The sequence below is a fragment of the Komagataella phaffii genome, chromosome 4 (genome assembly GCF_000027005.1).
Source record: "Komagataella phaffii GS115 chromosome 4, complete sequence".
Lineage (NCBI taxonomy): Eukaryota > Fungi > Ascomycota > Pichiomycetes > Pichiales > Pichiaceae > Komagataella > Komagataella phaffii.
In genome coordinates, this window is record NC_012966.1 from 674,377 (window position 1) to 691,441 (window position 17,065).

Here is a 17,065-nt window from a genome sequence, read left to right on the forward strand (position 1 = left end):
CGACCTCGATTTCTCCGAAATGTTCCCTCAAAAAAACTACCATCCTCACGTGATGTGGTTGAACTTTCCAAAGTTCATACACAATATGGAACATTTTTCTTATCTAAACAATCGGTCCTGAAAGGAAAGGTGCTTTTGTACGGCGCCTGGAAATAAAGGACGACAAAAGACGATCTTATCATGTGACCACCGATATTACTGTTGACTGGTATCCAAAGGGAGACGAAGATACGAAGCATACGAAGAGAAGAGCAGGGAGAGGGAGACTGGGGCAAAGACGAGGGATACGAGGGATGGCAGGTAAAACTAGGGAGTGACGCGAGTAAACCGTTGCACAGACTATATGGAGGAAAAAAATGAATAAAATGGATTGGAATTGCCCGAAAGTGATCAGTCGACTTCTTGAATTTGCTCAAGAAGTTGTTTTACACGGTTTTTGCTCCGCCTGGAACTTTCCGCCCTTCGTTTATTGTTTTCTCAGACGACAATAAGAAATTAAACTTTTCCCTGTCATTGCGTCTGATTCTGGTAAATTCACTCACCTCCTGTACCTCTACTCTTCCCCTATCCCTATCCCAACTTTTCAGTGAAATGTCAGGTTCGGATTTAATTTTTCATCCAGCGATGTTTGATCACGTGTCTGATGAAAAAGATAATTTGGTGGCAGATTTCAGCTTGGACAAGAAAGAAGACGTCAGATGGAGCAACAAAGTGGTGAAAACTTGTGTGCTCTAGCAATTAGGTCTGTGGCCAGATACTGGCCAAAATTTCGTCCAAAAAGCTCAATTTTTCACCGTAAACTGACGGTGTTGTCATTTGGCAAAGTTGTTCCAGAAATCCAGTTTTCGCAGGTGCTGTTGGAAATAACATTCTGATTTGTGGTACCAGGCCAGTCGTCACAAGGAGCAACAAAATAGCCAACCTGTATATAAATACCCACAAGCCTCTTCCTTCCTTGGTTCGTTTGTACTCTGTCAATCTGATTAAATCTTCACGGTATCCACTAAACACGTAACATTGTGCCTTCCCACGCAACTTCACACAAGGCCTAAACTGTTCTGGAACTCGTCAGCTAAAAGAATCAATATTACACCAGATACCCTCCAATTTTCAACCACACTGTTCAAATATGACCTGGGGACAAACTCTATCTGTGCAAGAGCCACTCTTTGCACCAACTCCTCTCCATTTCAAGAAATCCCGACAGGACAGTCTCAACTCAGATTTTTCGTACCCAGTTTCATTATCCCCTTCGTCGTCAACATCGTCCATTTCTGAAGATTTCCTCCCTATTGATAAAGACATGTTGAATCTGATCCCAGATCTGTGGTCTGGTGAGACAGACGATCCTTTAGTCTCCACGCAGAAGACACAGAATCCGCCCCAGTTATGCACCGCCACCTCTACGTGGCAACAGAGACCCTCCTCGTGGTACAGCCACACCCCATCACAGACACAGCTTGCATCTTTTAATACGACCCCGTTAACCGAAGAAAACTTATTTCTGCTCTCAGACTCTACTATTCGACAGCCACAGGTGGTGCATGTTGAGCAGAAAGAGTTGGAACGAGGACCACAACAACCGCTTTCAAACACACAGTCTCACTCCCACACCTCACAAACAAAATCAGTGGATTCTAATCCCACTCTGAATACAGGGCTCTACAAGACAGAACTTTGCGACCAGTTTAATCAAAAGGGCCACTGTCCATATGGGACAAAGTGTCAATTTGCTCACGGGACTCACGAACTGAAGTCCGTGAAGAGACCTTCCAACTGGAAGACGAAACCTTGTGCCAACTGGACCAAGTTCGGCAAATGCCGCTACGGTAAAAGATGCTGCTTCAAACACGGAGATGATTAACTAGTTCTTACTGTCAAAGACAACGATGATGACACTTATATTTATTTTTACATTTAACCTTGATTACTCAAATTATATACATACAAATAGCTGTGCTACTTACCAATAGTTACTATCAATGGAAATGACATAATGATATACACATTATCGTATTCTAAACTCTACACATACATTATTGATCAATTACAACTGTTAAACTAACTCACAACTTTGTGTTTGCCTCCTCGTAAACAAGGGCAAAGGCCTGTTCAAGGTCTGCAATAAGATCATCGATGAACTCTGTTCCGACAGAAACACGGATAGAGTCCTTGGTGACACCGGAAGCCAGCTTCTCCTCGTGAGACAACTGTTGGTGAGTAGTGTAGTAAGGAGCAATGATCAAAGACTTGGAGTCACCAACGTTAGCCAAGTTGGAGAAAACCTTCAGGGAGTCTACAACCTTAGGACCAGCCTCTTCGAAGGGAGTGAGCGCTGGCTTGCCATGATCCTTGACTCCAAAAGACAATACAGCACCGAAACCGTTCTTCAAGTACTTCTTAGCGGCCTCGTGGTAGTCGTGAGACTCCAAACCAGGGTAAGAGACCCAGCTGACGTATGGAGAGGTTTCCAAGTATTTGGCCAGCTTCAAAGCATTCTCAGCGTGTCTCTCAGCTCTCAGAGATAAGGTCTCCAAACCGATTATGTTCAAGAAGTTACCGAATGGACTTGAAGCAGGACCCAAATCTCTTAGCAGTTCAGTTCTCAAGTGACCAATGAAGGCAGCTGGTCCAAAGGCGTCATTCAAGATCAAACCGTGGTAACCCTCAGATGGCTTGGAGAATTGAGGGTACTTCTCTGGGTAGTCTTTCCATGGGAACTTACCAGAGTCAACGACAACACCACCGATGGTGTTACCGTGACCATTGATCCACTTAGTGGTGGAGTGGGTGACGATGTCAGCACCAAGCTCGATTGGTCTAACGTAGTAACCACCGGCACCAAAGGTGTTGTCAACAACTAATGGGATACCGTGCTTGTGGGCAAGCTCTGCGAGAGCCTCAAAATCTGGAATATTGTACTTTGGGTTACCAATGGACTCAACGTAGATGGCCTTGGTCTTATCATCGATCAGTCTCTCGAATTCAGCTGGGTCATCACCATGGACAAATCTGGATTCAATTCCCAGTCTCTTGAAGGCGACCTTGAATTGGTTGTAAGTTCCACCGTACAAGAAAGAGGTGGAGATGACGTTGTCACCAGTGTGAGCCAAACCAGCAATAGCCAGGAATTGAGCAGCTTGACCGGATCCAACAGCCAAAGCAGCGGCACCACCCTCCAAAGCGGCAATTCTCTCTTCAAAGACGTTCTGAGTAGGGTTCATCAAACGAGAGTAGATGTAACCTGGCTCCTCCAAACCGAACAGCTTGGCACCGTGCTCAGAGTCTCTGAAAACGTAAGACGAGGTAGCGTAGATAGGAACAGCTCTGGCATTGTGTGGAGCTTCAGCGGTCTGACCGGCGTGCAGCTGCAAAGTGTCGAAGTGAGAAGGCATCTTTGTATGTGAATAAGGAAACGTTAGAAATCATTTCATTTGGTCGGCGATTGGATGATTTAAATAACCAACCTGTGAAGCATTACATCGAGGGGTTTCAATGTTGACAACTCACGTGATGTGGTAAAACTTTATGGGAACGGAGAGTTTTATAGTGAAATCGGGTCACGTGATGCGGCAAGGCCCGACTAATATTACGGTAATTGATAAAGAAGTCAAATTAAGTTTTGGAGCTGTGGCGCTTCACTGCAGTACTATAAAACAGACAATTACAATCTGAAGCGGAGGGGGGTATCTTTTGGAAATGTGGCAGTGGGCCGCCCCCTCACGATAGATGGTATTGTTAGCATTTTTTCGTTTATCTGAGACCCGTTAAATCTGTTCACCTCACTGGTGTGGGGGTTCGTTGGAAAGGGTGGGAAAACGTGTAATTTTTTTTGATGCACCCCCTCTTTGTTGCTATGTTGTATGTCATATTCCAGAGATCTTGTTGTAAGCATGGATAGGAAGTGACTCCATTCTCTTTGCCACTCTCTCCTCTCAAACTTCTCCTTGGCAATTGAACGTTCCTGTTTCCAAATTCCAGCTCATCTCCTGTTCCTCTCATACTGGGATGAAAACGGTAATGAACATCTCAACAGCATCCAAGATATCCCGTCTTCTACAACTCGTTATTGCCCTTATCAGTCTGGTTTTGACCGCCCAATTGGCCAAAGATGGATCTTCGTTGTCCTCACAAGTAGACTCAATCAATCAGTTAATAACCGATGATGTAATAAGAGCTACTGAGGAGAGCGTGGAAATCGGAACTCCGTCAAGCTCTAGCAGTTTTCACGCCACATCCCAAAACCCAACAGATCAGATATCCCATTCGGTCTCGTCCACATTGGGACTGAATGTCAGTACCAGCTGGCAGTCATCCATCCTGAGTTTTGTAAGCACTGGCATAACTCTTGTCAACAACCCGCTATTAAGTGTTTTTAAGCGTCTTGTCTCTAGAAAATTGCAATCTTTTTACGACGGTTCGGTGTTGAGAGTTGGCGAAATTCCTTATAGTTCGCTTCACTTGCCCAACCATGGGGTAGCAAGGGCTCAGTTCTTCTACTTATCCTACAGCGCCAGCTCGGAGTTTGTTCTGAACCTTGTACACTTTTCCAACGCTGTTTATCAAACAGCGAAATACGGATCGTGGAGTTGTAATGAAGTATCAGGCCTGCTGCACCAGTATCAGCTAGACCGAAATTATTCCTCCGCTGCCGTTGCGGATTTTTTCAAACGTCTTTCCGATAATGACACCGCATCTCCATTTGATCAGTTGGAAGATGCCATGCAAGTTTATCTGCCTTCGAACTTCTCAGAGTTGCTACAAACTGATAATGTCGATATCACGATAGAGAAATCTCAGCTATTTTTGGATCTTTCTTCCGATTGTACGAAGAAAAAAGCTAACATGGCTATAAGTTATGTCCTTTGGGGGGTCTATATGGTATCCACAGGTCTCATAAGCTACACTGGTGTGGTTTTTAACCAAATATTGAACAAGAAATATCGATCTATAATAGAAACTGGGACAAAACAAATGATAGAAAGTAGTCATTTAGACTATGACGAGTTGAGCCTAGAAGAAGCATTATTATTAAGAGATCAGATATTCTCTGCAGATACAAGTCTTTCAGGAAGTATCTATTTGGTCTATACAGCAGCTGGTCTGTTTCCGCAAGTGAAAGATGATAATGAGTTGAAGCATACACTAGATGGCCACAAATAATCAATAGCTAAACAATTGACGTATCATTTATACCAACAGCAGTAGCAATAATGGGATGATGTAGCTAGGTCTTGAGATTTTTGGAGCAATGTTCTTTTCTTGCACTTCTGGTTCTCCCTGCGTGAATACTTGAACTTCTGGCTCACTCTGTGTAAAGATTGCAACTTGAGCTTCCAGAGTTTCGGTAATAGTTGATGTTCTGAACACGGTAGGTGAAGTGACAGTAACAGTGAACGTTTGGAATTCGGTGACATATACAGTGTTGTAAATCGTGGAAGGAGCTTCAGCAGCAATGGTCGATACATTTGGAATGGGAACCGCAACTGGTACATAGTCTGTGACCAATAAGGTGTTGGTCACCACTTCAGGGTACAGTGTGGTCAACACAGTATTTCTGTCAACTATTGTTGAATAGCCAGTTCTTGTTGTTGAGCTGGCCCACAGTAGATAAGTGTTTACTTCTGTATAATAATCGTATTGCGTCAAACATCGATCTTGATATTCCGTCAATGTTTCTACTTGGTTTTCGCCATAAATAGCGTAGTTTGTCCTGGTCTTCACCTTATAAAATGTCGTCCAAGTTGTATAATTTAGATGGCTGACAGGTGATGAGGATAAAACCACAGTGTACTGTACCGTATTTATTGGTTCTGAGACTGTCTTCCAAGTAGTTATTTCATGAGGCACAGGTGTTTGAGTGCAGGAGAGAGACCAAGCTTCTGTTACAGTACCACGGATAACCAGAGCAGCTGAACTGACAAAAGTGACAATGGTTTGAGTAAATCTATCTTCATATACTCTACTGGAGACAATTGGCTCAGGTTGAAATGTAGTGAGTATAGTAGATATGACAGGAGAATAAATTGTAGTTGTCAGAGAAGGTAGAGTGGTCACAAGTTCACTAGTCAAAGTGACAACAGATTCCTCAACTGATGGTGTTGAAGTAGTAACAGGCGTTTCAATTGTAGTGACATCTGGTGGTCCAATCGTAGTTTCCACAAACGTTTCTTCTGAACTAGGTTCAGAGGGAATAACCAGCTCTGTGGTGGTAGTAATTGGAGGAATTGGAGGAATTGGAGGAATTGGAGGGGTGTCCTCTGTGGTTGGAACTTGTGGCTCTTCATGATCAGTTGGCTCTGGATCAGGGGTTGTGGGATCCGGTGTTGGAATTACAGAGGTTGGAGTAGTAGGGTCGGGCGTAGGAGGTACCACAGTTGTAGTGGTAGTCTCGTCCGTAGGAGGTTCCACAGTTGTAGTCGTAGTCTCGTCTGTAGTAGGTACTTCAGTTGTAGTTGTGGTATCATCCACTGTAGGGATATCAGTGCTGGTGTTGATAGTCCCTTGCAAGGATGATGCAGTGGTGATCAGTACACACTCCGGACAGTCAAAATCAGGATTTGTCTAGCAGTTGTTAGTTCAGACTTGTCGTTCACTTAGAACTGGTCAACAAACATAATACGAGTATTCTGGTATGTCTATACCGTAGACGATTCTCTGAAACCAGAGAATTGCGAAAACCAATTGAATTAGTTGGGACATCGTGGATTCTAACCAAAGGTATAGACAGCTAAACAAAGAAGAGGAGCGTAAGAGGGCATAACAAGGGTATTTATACAAAGGCAATTTTCGGTCTGGAGAACAAGACAAAGAAAAACGTCATGTTGGGATTGAGAGAGAATCTGTGCGGCTCACAGACAATTGAAATTTTCGATGGGGTTTAACATGAGGCAGATTCAATTAGTATTCTGTAGCACAATATGAGAGATCTGGCGTATTAAAGGGCAGATTGTTCTTAGAATTCTACTTATATACATTTTGTAACAAAGAAAATGAGTTTCAGGATTGTTTGGTTGGTTATTTTGTGGGCTATGGTGTCAGCAGAGTTGCCAAACGATGATGGTGGGGACGTGCCCTCCCAGATATTGGAATCCGATAGTTTGGATGTAGCTGTACAAAAACTCAGACAAATATACTGGCAGCAGGTTGGAAACAACAATGCTTCTCTGATAAATGTGTTCTCCACAATAGACACTGAGCAGCTAGAAGTTTTGGAACCCGGTAATGAGCTGTATGGTCAGCTGAATGAAAAGTTCCATTTGGACGAATACTTTGAAAAACACAACGATCCAGTTCCAGTCTGGAAAGAAGGGCTGCCAGACCTTGGAGACTGGGAGTCGGAAAATGAAAATGACGGGCGTGAAGATGATGAAGTATCTGCTTCAGGGCTTGAACTGCCCACATCGGAGACATTGGACTTTGTCTTTCGCAATGTAATGAAATATGGATCCATGGTACTCATGCCAAATGGAGAGGTGGAAATCCTGGACCCTGAACAACTATCCCCAGAGTCATATGCCGGTGATATTATTCGACGTGATAAAGATCAGTTTGCCAAAATATGCCGATACAAAAGAGTCAGCGATTTTGACCTTAAAAGTGTTCAAGAGATCCTGCAGGTGTATCCGTTCTTTTGTGAAACTCATTTTCGGTCACTGATGGGTTGGGGATATACCACAGCAACGTACAAGTACCGAATGTATGATCGTGCTGGAAGACAGAGCAATGCTGACTTGAAACAGCTAGAAAAAAAAAATAATCCAAGATTATCCGGATGTTATCTACCCTCCCTCCCTCAAAGTCAACAAAAGACTCCGCAATTATTGTTCGTCCAACAGTTCTTGGCCTTACACAACAGCGCAGTTAGAACTAAGCCATGTAGTTGCAAAGTTAAGGGAAAGATCCTTCTATTACAACACCTGTCAGGGGTTGCCTAGCTTTCAAGATAAAGAAATGAGCAAAGAAAAAGTGGCAATCTTTGCACGGGATGGCAAAATTTCGTGTTTGCACGGTAAAACAAGCCAGGATATCTGTCCGCGTAATAATACGAACACCCATGTCAACGTCCCAGAGTGTTTAGAGCAACGGGGGTTGGATTGGACAGTTTCCGAAGATTACTTCAGGGCAAATCCCCCACGTCACTTGACACATCGAATCCCGTCCAAAAGTTATTATCAGGCTACACGCAACCTTTTGTAATGCAACAATATATACAAGTATCGAGTAATACTAATAATGTTTCCTTTTTTTCATTTCTTTTCTTGATTTTCCAGAGAGGTTGAAGGTAAATTTAGAGAGCTCAGAGAAGGTAGTGCTGTGCTTTGGAGGTTCTCTGCTTCAGTGGTCTCATCCAAAGCTTTGTGAAGTGTCTCCAAGCTATTATTGGAAACGGATTTTGGAAAGAGTTTGGGAGACACTGCAGGGGTTTGCAAAGGGGTGACTTCAGGAGTGGCATGGTTCAGCCCAAGTCCTAAAAGATGCAGAGCCGCTGATGAAACCTTGGAATCAATATGGGATGGAGGAAAGTTACCCTTAGATTGCTGCTGTGCCAAGTTAGATGTATGCTGTGATTGTTGGTATTGTTGAAAAGTCGTTGGAGATCGTCCTGTGAGCACAGGCGAATTTGGTCGGGATTTTTTCAACATTGTCGGAGGAGTAGTGAATTCGTCAGCAATCTCTGTGTTGGAAAAGGTTCGAGTCAACGAAGTAACAGATATTGATTTGTTGATTGAAACACCTCCGGACGAAGAGGAAGAAGAAGAAGGGTTTATTGGGGTCATTCTTTTAAGTCCGCTTAGACTGCTGAATGGCTTCGGATGAGATAACGGAGGGTTTCCACCATGAGAGGAGTCTTCCGAAGCAATGAAGTATTGAGTTAACGAAGGTAGAGATTTTACTTGTTGCAATCTTGAAGAGTTTTCCTCTGCAGCCCTTAACTCTTGTAGTTCCTGAGAGGCAGCAGTAGCCAGCAAGTTGATGCTCAGAGTAGACGCACTTCTTAGAGGGTTGAACTTGGCCTCAGCTGTCTGGCTCTGAGACGACTTTGAGCTCGGAGTTGGGGTTGTTGGTTTTCCCACCGTGGTAGTTGCTGCTGCAGTTGGAATCGACACCAACGGGAAAGAGGAAGCGTCATCACTGCCGTAAAACTGCTGATGGCCTTCGCCTAAAGAGTAGTTGCCCTCGTCACTATATGAGGCTGACTTGCCTGCCATCTTTGGTCTAGGAGTCTTCTTGGGGACAACACCTGGCCCCCTTTTCCTTGGGTTTGGGTTGTTGTGTATTCTGGAATGTCTGGTCAACTCATCCGACCTTGAAAACTTCTTGAAACAGCCGGGATAATTACAGTGGTGGGGCTTCTCACCCGTGTGAGTCCGTATGTGTCTTGTTTGATGCTCTAATCTGTGGAAAGCCTTTTCACACATGGGACATTGGTAGGGGCGTGATAACTCTGATTTTTTAGAGCTGGAGCTGGAGTTTGCGTTAGAAGACTCCGCGGACTTCCTGGAGCCCACTTTGATATCACCCACAGAGTCCCCCGACGATCTGACACTTGCCACACGTGCGTTGGGATAGGCAGTGGTCATGATAAAAAAAATTTTATGGTGTTCAGTTTACAGGGAAGTTTTGGAATGTGGGGAGGGAACAACCTGGGGCAAAATTGGGAAGACCAGGCTTCTCGTTTTTTTTTCGCCCATTTTATTTGTTAGGGGACCGTCCCGATCCACCTTTCAAGGTTTTTCCTTTTTTCTTTTTTTTTTTTGGGCAGAAGGAATGAACCAATCCGCGCGGGGATTAAGGCCAATGGCGTTGTAGTGTTTCAAGTGTAAGGGTGAAGGAAAGAGGCAACGTGGCGGGGAAGATAGTGATTCTACGGTGAAATTGACATTGCTTTGAAATTGCCCCTCCAAGGACTTGCTTTGCTTTCGTTGGAAGATGGTTACAGGAGTGATTCGACCGTTGAAAGGAAGGACGCTACGACAATTGAATTGTTGTGATAATACATAGGTTACGTACTTTCCTATTCTTCCGGCTAGAAGGGATATTATCCTTCAACCTGAAAACTTCGCCGTTGGGATGCTCCTAATTATCTCACAACGTTTTGTATTGCATCGTCCGTCCCGTTCTTTCTGCTGTGGTACCTTCTTTCTTACCCAATCATGTTCGTCTCCACATCGGATTATTGTTTTTCCGTTAGACCAGATTTCCCCTTCGCTGCTGCTCCAATTCCAAAGTCTCAAACAATGCTTTGAAATTGCCTGCTCCAAACCCGTTATGGTTTTCTCGTTGGATCACTTCCAAGAATAAGGTCGGCCGGTCCTGCATCGGTTTACTGAATAACTGCAAGAGGTAACCGTTCTCGTCAAAATCAACCAGAATTCCAGCCTTTTCCAACTCATCGAGGGATTCTTTAATTTCGTAGTTCCGTTTTGTTTCTAGGAGACGCTGCCGCAATCTAGAGTAGTATTTGGGTGGAACGTTTATAAACTCCACACCTCTAAATTTCATGTTCTTCACTGTGGAGACGATATTGGGGGTCAGCAGCGCTATATGCTGCACACCGGGGCCCTCATAAAAGTCCAAGAACTCCTCTATCTGGGACTTCTTAAGTCCCTTTGCAGGCTCGTTTATAGGCATTTTTACCAGTTCGTTGCTTGAGGCCATCACTGTTGACCTCAATGCTGAATATTGGGTGCATATCACATTCTCATCTACCGACCAAAATTGGTGAAATCCAAACGCTTTGGCATAAAACTCGCAGGATTGAAACATCTCATTCCAGTCTTGGTTTTGGACACAATGATCTATGCAAGCAAATGAAACTTTTGGTAGCACTTTTTCGTTCAATTCTGTCACCGTCTGCATGTAGTCATGGCCAAAGGCGTCCTCATATGATATGTACCCTGGCATGAACACACCTTTATACTGACTTCGATTGATCAAAGTATGCACAACGTCACCTAATGCTCCAACTTTGGCTATTACCAAAGTAGACCCTTCTTCTTCTAGAGCTGTAGGTTTCAAGATTGGCCGTGCTCCATTTGCTACTGCCAACTCAAATACATGTGAAACATTCTCCACTTGAAAAGCAACGTCCTTCACCCCATCCCCGTGTTTTGCAACGTGATTTTGAATTTCCTTGATCATCAGATCCTCGTTTTTGTTGTCACTAAATGATCTTAATGTACTAACGAACTGGAACGTCACAGATCCGTTAGATACAACATGATGACAGATATTCTTGGAGCCAGTTTCCAATCCCTTGTAGGCTATGGGGTAAAACCCTAGAGAGTTTATGAAGAACCGAGAGCTTAGTTTTGCATTAGACACATAGAAGGTCACATGGTCATATGCTACAAATCCGTCGTTTGCAAGTTTAGGCATCAGCGAGGAGTCGATAGATAAGCCTTCGAGTTGGTTGGTTTTGGCCAACGAGGAGGACAAATCCAAACTATCTTTTACAAGGACATGCTCTGACAAGGGATTTACTGGTTCTACCATGAGGGAAAGAAGATTCGAAGGAGCAAACGGGTAAGTTCAAAGGCCACAAAGTTGGAGGAGTAGAGATCAGGAAAGCAGGAACTACATCGCGGTTCTGAGGAAGGAGATGTCCGATGTTAGATGTAAAGGGGTTTGCTTATCTCCCGTAGGCATTCAATGCATTAAAATGAAGTCTCTCCCAAAAACAGCAGTAACTCCTTCCTTCCCCGGTTTCGTAACTGCCTATTTATGTGAACAACATCCTATATTAGTAATTATCTCTGCAATAGCCCACTGCTCCCCCAGATTTCTAATCAAACCCCCGAAAAAGTCGCTCCCCCACTAATCTCATAGATTTTCCCCCACTGTTGTCAAAACCCTGTAACCTCCCGATTACGCAATATCTATACGATATTCACTTATTGTTGCCTAGCTATAAATAAGGACGGCTCACCCAAATTTCAACTCTTCATCAAAATGCCAGGAGAAAGAGTTTTACTTACCGGAGCATCCGGCTTCATTGCCCAGCACATTACAGACGTTCTGCTCTCTAAGGGTTACAGAGTCTTGGGAACCACTAGAAGACAGGAACAGGCCGACCAATTGACTCAACAATTCACGGCAGAGTACCCGAAGATCGCTGAGGACAAGTCCCTGTTGCAATTCCATTTGGTCCCTGACATCGGTACCGACAATGCTTTCGATGAAGTCTTGAAGCAGAACCCGGATATAGATTTCGTCCTGCATACTGCTTCCCCCTTCTACTTTGGTGACGACAGACCTTTGAAGGAGGTTTATTTACACCCTGCTGTTGGTGGAACCGAGAACATTTTGAACGCTATCCAAAAGTACGCTTCAGACAATATCAAGAAGGTAGTGGTCACATCTTCGTTTGCTAGTGTTGTCAACATGGACAAGTTCAAGGATAAACGTTTCATTCACAATGAAGACACTTGGAATCCTCTTACTTGGGAGCAGGCCGAAGTAGAAGGAGAGACTTCTGCTTATAGAGCCTCTAAGAAATACGCAGAATTGGCTGCTTGGGATTTCGTCAAGAAGGAGTCGCCAAAGTTCAGTTTGACTACCATCCTCCCCCCATTTGTCTTTGGTCCTCAGAAGTTTTCTTCTAGCGCAGCCAAAGGCACATTGAACACTTCAGCCGAAATTGTTAACAAGTTCCTTTCCACTGAGTATCCATCAGATGACAAGTTTTTTGATGCTCCAACCCACTTGTCTGTTGATGTTAGAGATGTGGCTCTTTACCATGTTTTGCCCTTAGAGATTAATGCTCTGGCTAACAAGAGGTTATTCACTGTCCAGAGCAAGTTCTCTGGTCAAAGAATATTGAATATTCTGAACGAGAACTTCCCAGAACTCAAGGGCAAGATTGCTGTTGGACAACCTGAAAAGACAGCACAGAATGAAGCTGCCAATGGTCCAGAATACAACAATAGTTTGACCGTAGCTTTGGGAGGAGTCGAGTTCCGATCATTGGAAACCACTATTATTGATTCGGTGAAACAAATCCTTGAGTCTGCAAAATAATAAGATTTGATTAAATACATTAAGTTTATACAAATCGAATACAATTACTCCTTCTCCTCCTTCTTTTTGGTCCTCTTTACACAGTACGAACAATCTCAGGATTACTAGTTCTTTCTGAGATGGAAGATGTTCTTTCCTTATTTGAGATCACTGGGGAAGGCTCGACAGCCTCATTACCGACCAACATGTCCTTGGGGAACCTGTCTGGTCTATAGAAACGTAAGTCGATTCTTCCAAGCAAATAGATAACGTTGATGACTGTCTCAAGGAATCCCCAAAGCATGTACATGACAACAGGTTTAAATATCCAGCTTTGGGTCTCAACTGTCCTATCGAGGAAACAAGTGATGGCACGGAAGACGGCTCCAATGAGGATGAACGTGGTGGTAAGTGTGACAATAATAATGGAATAGTTGTGCTTCAGTTGTCCTGTACTGGAAGAGTACCTTACAAGATTGTCCTCATTACCTGGTTCCAGCTTCAGATTCTCTGCAGTTGGCTCTGGAAGTACGTCAGACTGAGCGTTGTAGTGATATGAAGAGGCAATGATTCTAGTCGACGCAAAGGCAGCTGCGCCGTTACGACCGATAAAGATCTGTTCATGTTGTTTGGCACTGTCCTTTAATGGGAAATAAGTTGGACTGAAAGACTCCAACCAAGTTGGCTGGTAAATCAGGCATCCTTTATCTCTCTTGGTTGGTTTGAAAAGATAAGACACTAATATCAAACCAGTTGCCAAAAGAGAATACAAAATGACCAAGATACTGGACACCTTGACCACGTTCTTGCTCATCTCATAATTTCTATGGGATAGCAGATAGACGTATGGAACAACGGCAGCAACGATGGTCATCACAACAACGGAGATAACCACAGAGTAAACTGTCAATAAAGCTCCCCAAAAAAGCTTCGAAGACCCCACATACGGATGTCTCCAAGTGAACAGTCTTTGAGCTAGAATCAAATTGAAACTGGCCAGCAGAATCGTTGGAATGATTAAGAACACTTCGGATGCAATACCTACCTGCACTCGGGTGATTTCCCTACTCCATGCGACTCTAAGAGCGAACCCAACGACTCTCAGTAGTGCATAAAAAGCAAACCCAAAAGAAAGCAAGAACTTGTGGCCCCTGCTCCAATTGATCCCAAAAAGGGTCAAGTGTGCCAGGAAGATAAAGAAAAACACCACCATGAAAATGGCTGAAGGTGCAGTATCCTTGCCGCTTGGATAATCACCAAAAAGAGCAAGCTGTTTCCCCTGCACGTAATTGATTAGCTCCCTGGGGATTCTATCAACTCCTCCCAGCATATCAGCGGCAGAGTTTAGACGGGGCAGAATACCAGTTCCTGGGTCTGCGCCGTTGGTTCGGGCCTCCATCAAGGATACCATTTGCTGAATTAGTGGACTTAGTGGAGCAGACATTGTTGAGTAAATTCGATTAAGTTTGGCTCGTTTGTTAGAATTATTCAAAGGATTTTATCAAGGGCAAATCAGGAGAACCAGACAATGCCTTTTATAAGGACCCTGGTCATCATGGACGATGGGTTTCCAGAATGACACGATCTTTTACCCCACTTATTCAAAGTTTTTAGCCCAACATGCCAACACGCTAATTTGTTGTCTTGCGAAGAGCAATCGAATCACATGACAAAATGGCGATGCATCGCATTAACTACTTTGGGATCTACTGGTTCGCTAGTGCATACCCTTATGTCAAAATTGGGGAATGCCCCTCGAAACAGTTACTCTAACCGGCGTTTCGGAATAATTGCGATAGCATATGTCATTTCGGGAACACGCTTGCACACTCACAAATATATTATCTATTTCCCTGTTCTGCAACAGGAGGGACATTCCATAACCTATTTCCTAATTAAACTTTATCATTACCAATGATATTTGTTTCAGAATCAATGTCTGTATTGGAGTTGGAGGACTCAGGGTCGTCTCCGTCTCCGTGTAGCTCGTAACTCAACTGCTCAAGCGACTTGCGTTTCGTTTCAGGGATCAGCAACGAAGTAAACGTTCCTAGCAACATGAACAGAGCGAAAATCTCCATAACGTGTGGAAGGAAACAGTTTGGCTCTTCCTTGGAACAGCCGTGATTGGTCAGGGTTCCGATAACCGTTTGGGCAATAATGGCTCCCACTTTACCAGAAGCAGCACTGATACCATGGGATGTACTTCTGAATTTTGTGGGGAAACATTCTCCGGGAACGATGAAAGTTGTGGTATTGGGGAGGTTTTGAAGGAATTGGGCAACAATGTAGCATCCCAGTAATCCATGTTCCCCGATCTTGTGGTATCCAAATCCAATGATGCAGAAAATCATAGTCAGTAGAATAAATCCAACAATCTGTAGTGGTTTTCGGCCAAGCGTGTCACAGGTAAAGGCCGTGAACCAATAACCAGGGATAGAACCGGCACAGATCAGAATCAGATTTCCTGCGGCAGAGTTGAATAGTTTGTTGTAAACATTGTCATTCTTGGCATAACCAATGGTTTGCAGAATCACAGCAGTGTTCAATCCCAGTCCATAATATGCAATATCCAACATGAACCACGAACCTGCGGTACCAATGAGAATCTTTCCATGTTTCCAGTGTTTATAATGATGGTAGAAATCGTGCCAGTTGACTTTTCTTGACTTGATTTCCTCAGCTGTCTTCTTAAGTTCTTCCTGTTCCACTTCCAAAGCTAGTTGCTTAGCATTTCTCAAGATGACAATATCGTCTTCTGTGGCTGCTCCATGGAGACCAGACGTAAACTTCATGGTGTCACAGGCGGCTTTTTCAATTTCGTGCGTAACATCAAAGGTGTATCTTGGGGATTCTGGAATCGTCAATCTGAAATATAAAGCGACCACTCCAGGAACACAACCAAAACCAATCAGAATACGCCACATTTGGTCACAGGCCTTTTGACACGCATACCCACATTCGGCTCCATTTTTGGCAGTGATCAAATCATCTTTGTATCCGGCAATACAGATCAAAGCAACCAGTCCAGCCAATAATTGACCCCAACCTTGGTTAGCAAAGACAGCACCCATAGTTAATCCTCTCCATCTAACGGATGAGAATTCAGAAGATATAATGGAACTCATTGGATAATCTCCTCCGATACCAATTCCCATTATAATACGATAAAAGGTCAAAATTGCTGGGAAGGAAATGGCTTTGGATTCACCAACAGTGCACTGAAGAACAGTAGCAAAAATCATGATAACCAGTTCCAAACCATATATTTTCTTTCTTCCAAAGAAATCAGCAGCCCAACCGAAACCTAACTGTCCGATAACAGTTCCAACAGAGGTCGAAACTTTCAATAATGTCTGAGTAGAATCGGGAATTGATCCTCCCCAGTAGACGAAAACCAACATAGCCAGACCCAAATTAATAGCAAAAATATCGTAAGCGTCAGTCATGAAACCTACACCGGCGACGGCAATGGCTCTAACATGGTACCAGGAGAACTTTGCATTATCGATTGACTGTAAAGCGAGTCTTCTCCTCTCTTTCGGATCTTCGATGTGAGCAAAGTCATTAATATGATTATGGAAAGCGGAGTTTCCACCCTTGGTCTTGTATCCGGAGCTCATTAGAATGTCTATGCTTGCTGATTAACAGTCGGTGTTTTACGACTATTTATACAGTGACGGTTAGAAGAGACGCACTAACAAGCTTTCTATCAACGTGGGAGTCTTCATGTCTCTTTTTTCTCATTTCTTTGCATAGATTACAATAGATGAATTTCCGAGATGTTCAAATTAAATTGACTCCCTCGATGTAGAGCACTCCTAAACTCTTGGCTGCAGTAAGTACGGACGTATGAAGATAAGTCCATCAAGTCCAAAGAGTTCAGAATTTACTAACCAACGAATCGTCTACTTCAGTTCAGGCCTTTCTTTTTTTTATTTTCTCACACGACAAGTACTTTCTACTGATTATCAAAAAGCTTGATTGCACACGTGGGTACCCCTTGTCACTGGATCGTCTCATCTTTCCTCCCACGTGAGTACTGCAAATGTATCATGCTTTA

At 43.7% G+C, this 17,065-nt stretch overlaps 10 protein-coding genes across 10 annotated transcripts; 4 read left to right on the forward strand and 6 right to left on the reverse strand.

Annotated features, from left to right (window-relative positions):
- Positions 1-1,129: 1,129 nt before the first annotated feature.
- On the forward strand, positions 1,130-1,864 carry PAS_chr4_0329 (Member of the CCCH zinc finger family; the record flags this gene model as incomplete). Its single annotated transcript, XM_002493705.1, has 1 exon — positions 1,130-1,864. One exon carries the CDS (start codon positions 1,130-1,132, stop codon positions 1,862-1,864), a length of 735 nt encoding a protein of 244 aa, XP_002493750.1.
- A 202-nt stretch (positions 1,865-2,066) lies between these two features.
- On the reverse strand, positions 2,067-3,395 carry PAS_chr4_0330 (Methionine and cysteine synthase (O-acetyl homoserine-O-acetyl serine sulfhydrylase); the record flags this gene model as incomplete). The annotated part of the gene is made up of 1 exon (XM_002493706.1): positions 2,067-3,395. The coding sequence occupies one exon, from the start codon at positions 3,393-3,395 to the stop codon at positions 2,067-2,069; it is 1,329 nt and encodes a 442-aa protein (XP_002493751.1).
- Positions 3,396-4,008: 613 nt separating this feature from the next.
- PAS_chr4_0331 (Hypothetical protein) lies at positions 4,009-5,163 on the forward strand (the record flags this gene model as incomplete). The annotated part of the gene is made up of 1 exon (XM_002493707.1): positions 4,009-5,163. One exon carries the CDS (start codon positions 4,009-4,011, stop codon positions 5,161-5,163), a length of 1,155 nt encoding a protein of 384 aa, XP_002493752.1.
- A 27-nt stretch (positions 5,164-5,190) lies between these two features.
- On the reverse strand, positions 5,191-6,702 carry PAS_chr4_0332 (Hypothetical protein; the record flags this gene model as incomplete). The annotated part of the gene is made up of 2 exons (XM_002493708.1): positions 5,191-6,564; positions 6,616-6,702. 2 exons carry the CDS (start codon positions 6,700-6,702, stop codon positions 5,191-5,193), a joined length of 1,461 nt encoding a protein of 486 aa, XP_002493753.1.
- Positions 6,703-7,031: 329 nt separating this feature from the next.
- Positions 7,032-7,937, forward strand: PAS_chr4_0333 (Hypothetical protein; the record flags this gene model as incomplete). The annotated part of the gene is made up of 1 exon (XM_002493709.1): positions 7,032-7,937. The coding sequence occupies one exon, from the start codon at positions 7,032-7,034 to the stop codon at positions 7,935-7,937; it is 906 nt and encodes a 301-aa protein (XP_002493754.1).
- A 312-nt stretch (positions 7,938-8,249) lies between these two features.
- Positions 8,250-9,584, reverse strand: PAS_chr4_0334 (Transcription factor involved in glucose repression; the record flags this gene model as incomplete). The annotated part of the gene is made up of 1 exon (XM_002493710.1): positions 8,250-9,584. One exon carries the CDS (start codon positions 9,582-9,584, stop codon positions 8,250-8,252), a length of 1,335 nt encoding a protein of 444 aa, XP_002493755.1.
- Positions 9,585-10,191: 607 nt separating this feature from the next.
- PAS_chr4_0335 (Hypothetical protein) lies at positions 10,192-11,499 on the reverse strand (the record flags this gene model as incomplete). The annotated part of the gene is made up of 1 exon (XM_002493711.1): positions 10,192-11,499. One exon carries the CDS (start codon positions 11,497-11,499, stop codon positions 10,192-10,194), a length of 1,308 nt encoding a protein of 435 aa, XP_002493756.1.
- A 456-nt stretch (positions 11,500-11,955) lies between these two features.
- PAS_chr4_0336 (Putative dihydrokaempferol 4-reductase) lies at positions 11,956-13,023 on the forward strand (the record flags this gene model as incomplete). The annotated part of the gene is made up of 1 exon (XM_002493712.1): positions 11,956-13,023. The coding sequence occupies one exon, from the start codon at positions 11,956-11,958 to the stop codon at positions 13,021-13,023; it is 1,068 nt and encodes a 355-aa protein (XP_002493757.1).
- A 76-nt stretch (positions 13,024-13,099) lies between these two features.
- On the reverse strand, positions 13,100-14,446 carry PAS_chr4_0947 (uncharacterized protein; the record flags this gene model as incomplete). The annotated part of the gene is made up of 1 exon (XM_002493713.1): positions 13,100-14,446. The coding sequence occupies one exon, from the start codon at positions 14,444-14,446 to the stop codon at positions 13,100-13,102; it is 1,347 nt and encodes a 448-aa protein (XP_002493758.1).
- Positions 14,447-14,897: 451 nt separating this feature from the next.
- On the reverse strand, positions 14,898-16,625 carry PAS_chr4_0337 (High-affinity inorganic phosphate (Pi) transporter and low-affinity manganese transporter; the record flags this gene model as incomplete). The annotated part of the gene is made up of 1 exon (XM_002493714.1): positions 14,898-16,625. One exon carries the CDS (start codon positions 16,623-16,625, stop codon positions 14,898-14,900), a length of 1,728 nt encoding a protein of 575 aa, XP_002493759.1.
- Positions 16,626-17,065: the final 440 nt, after the last annotated feature.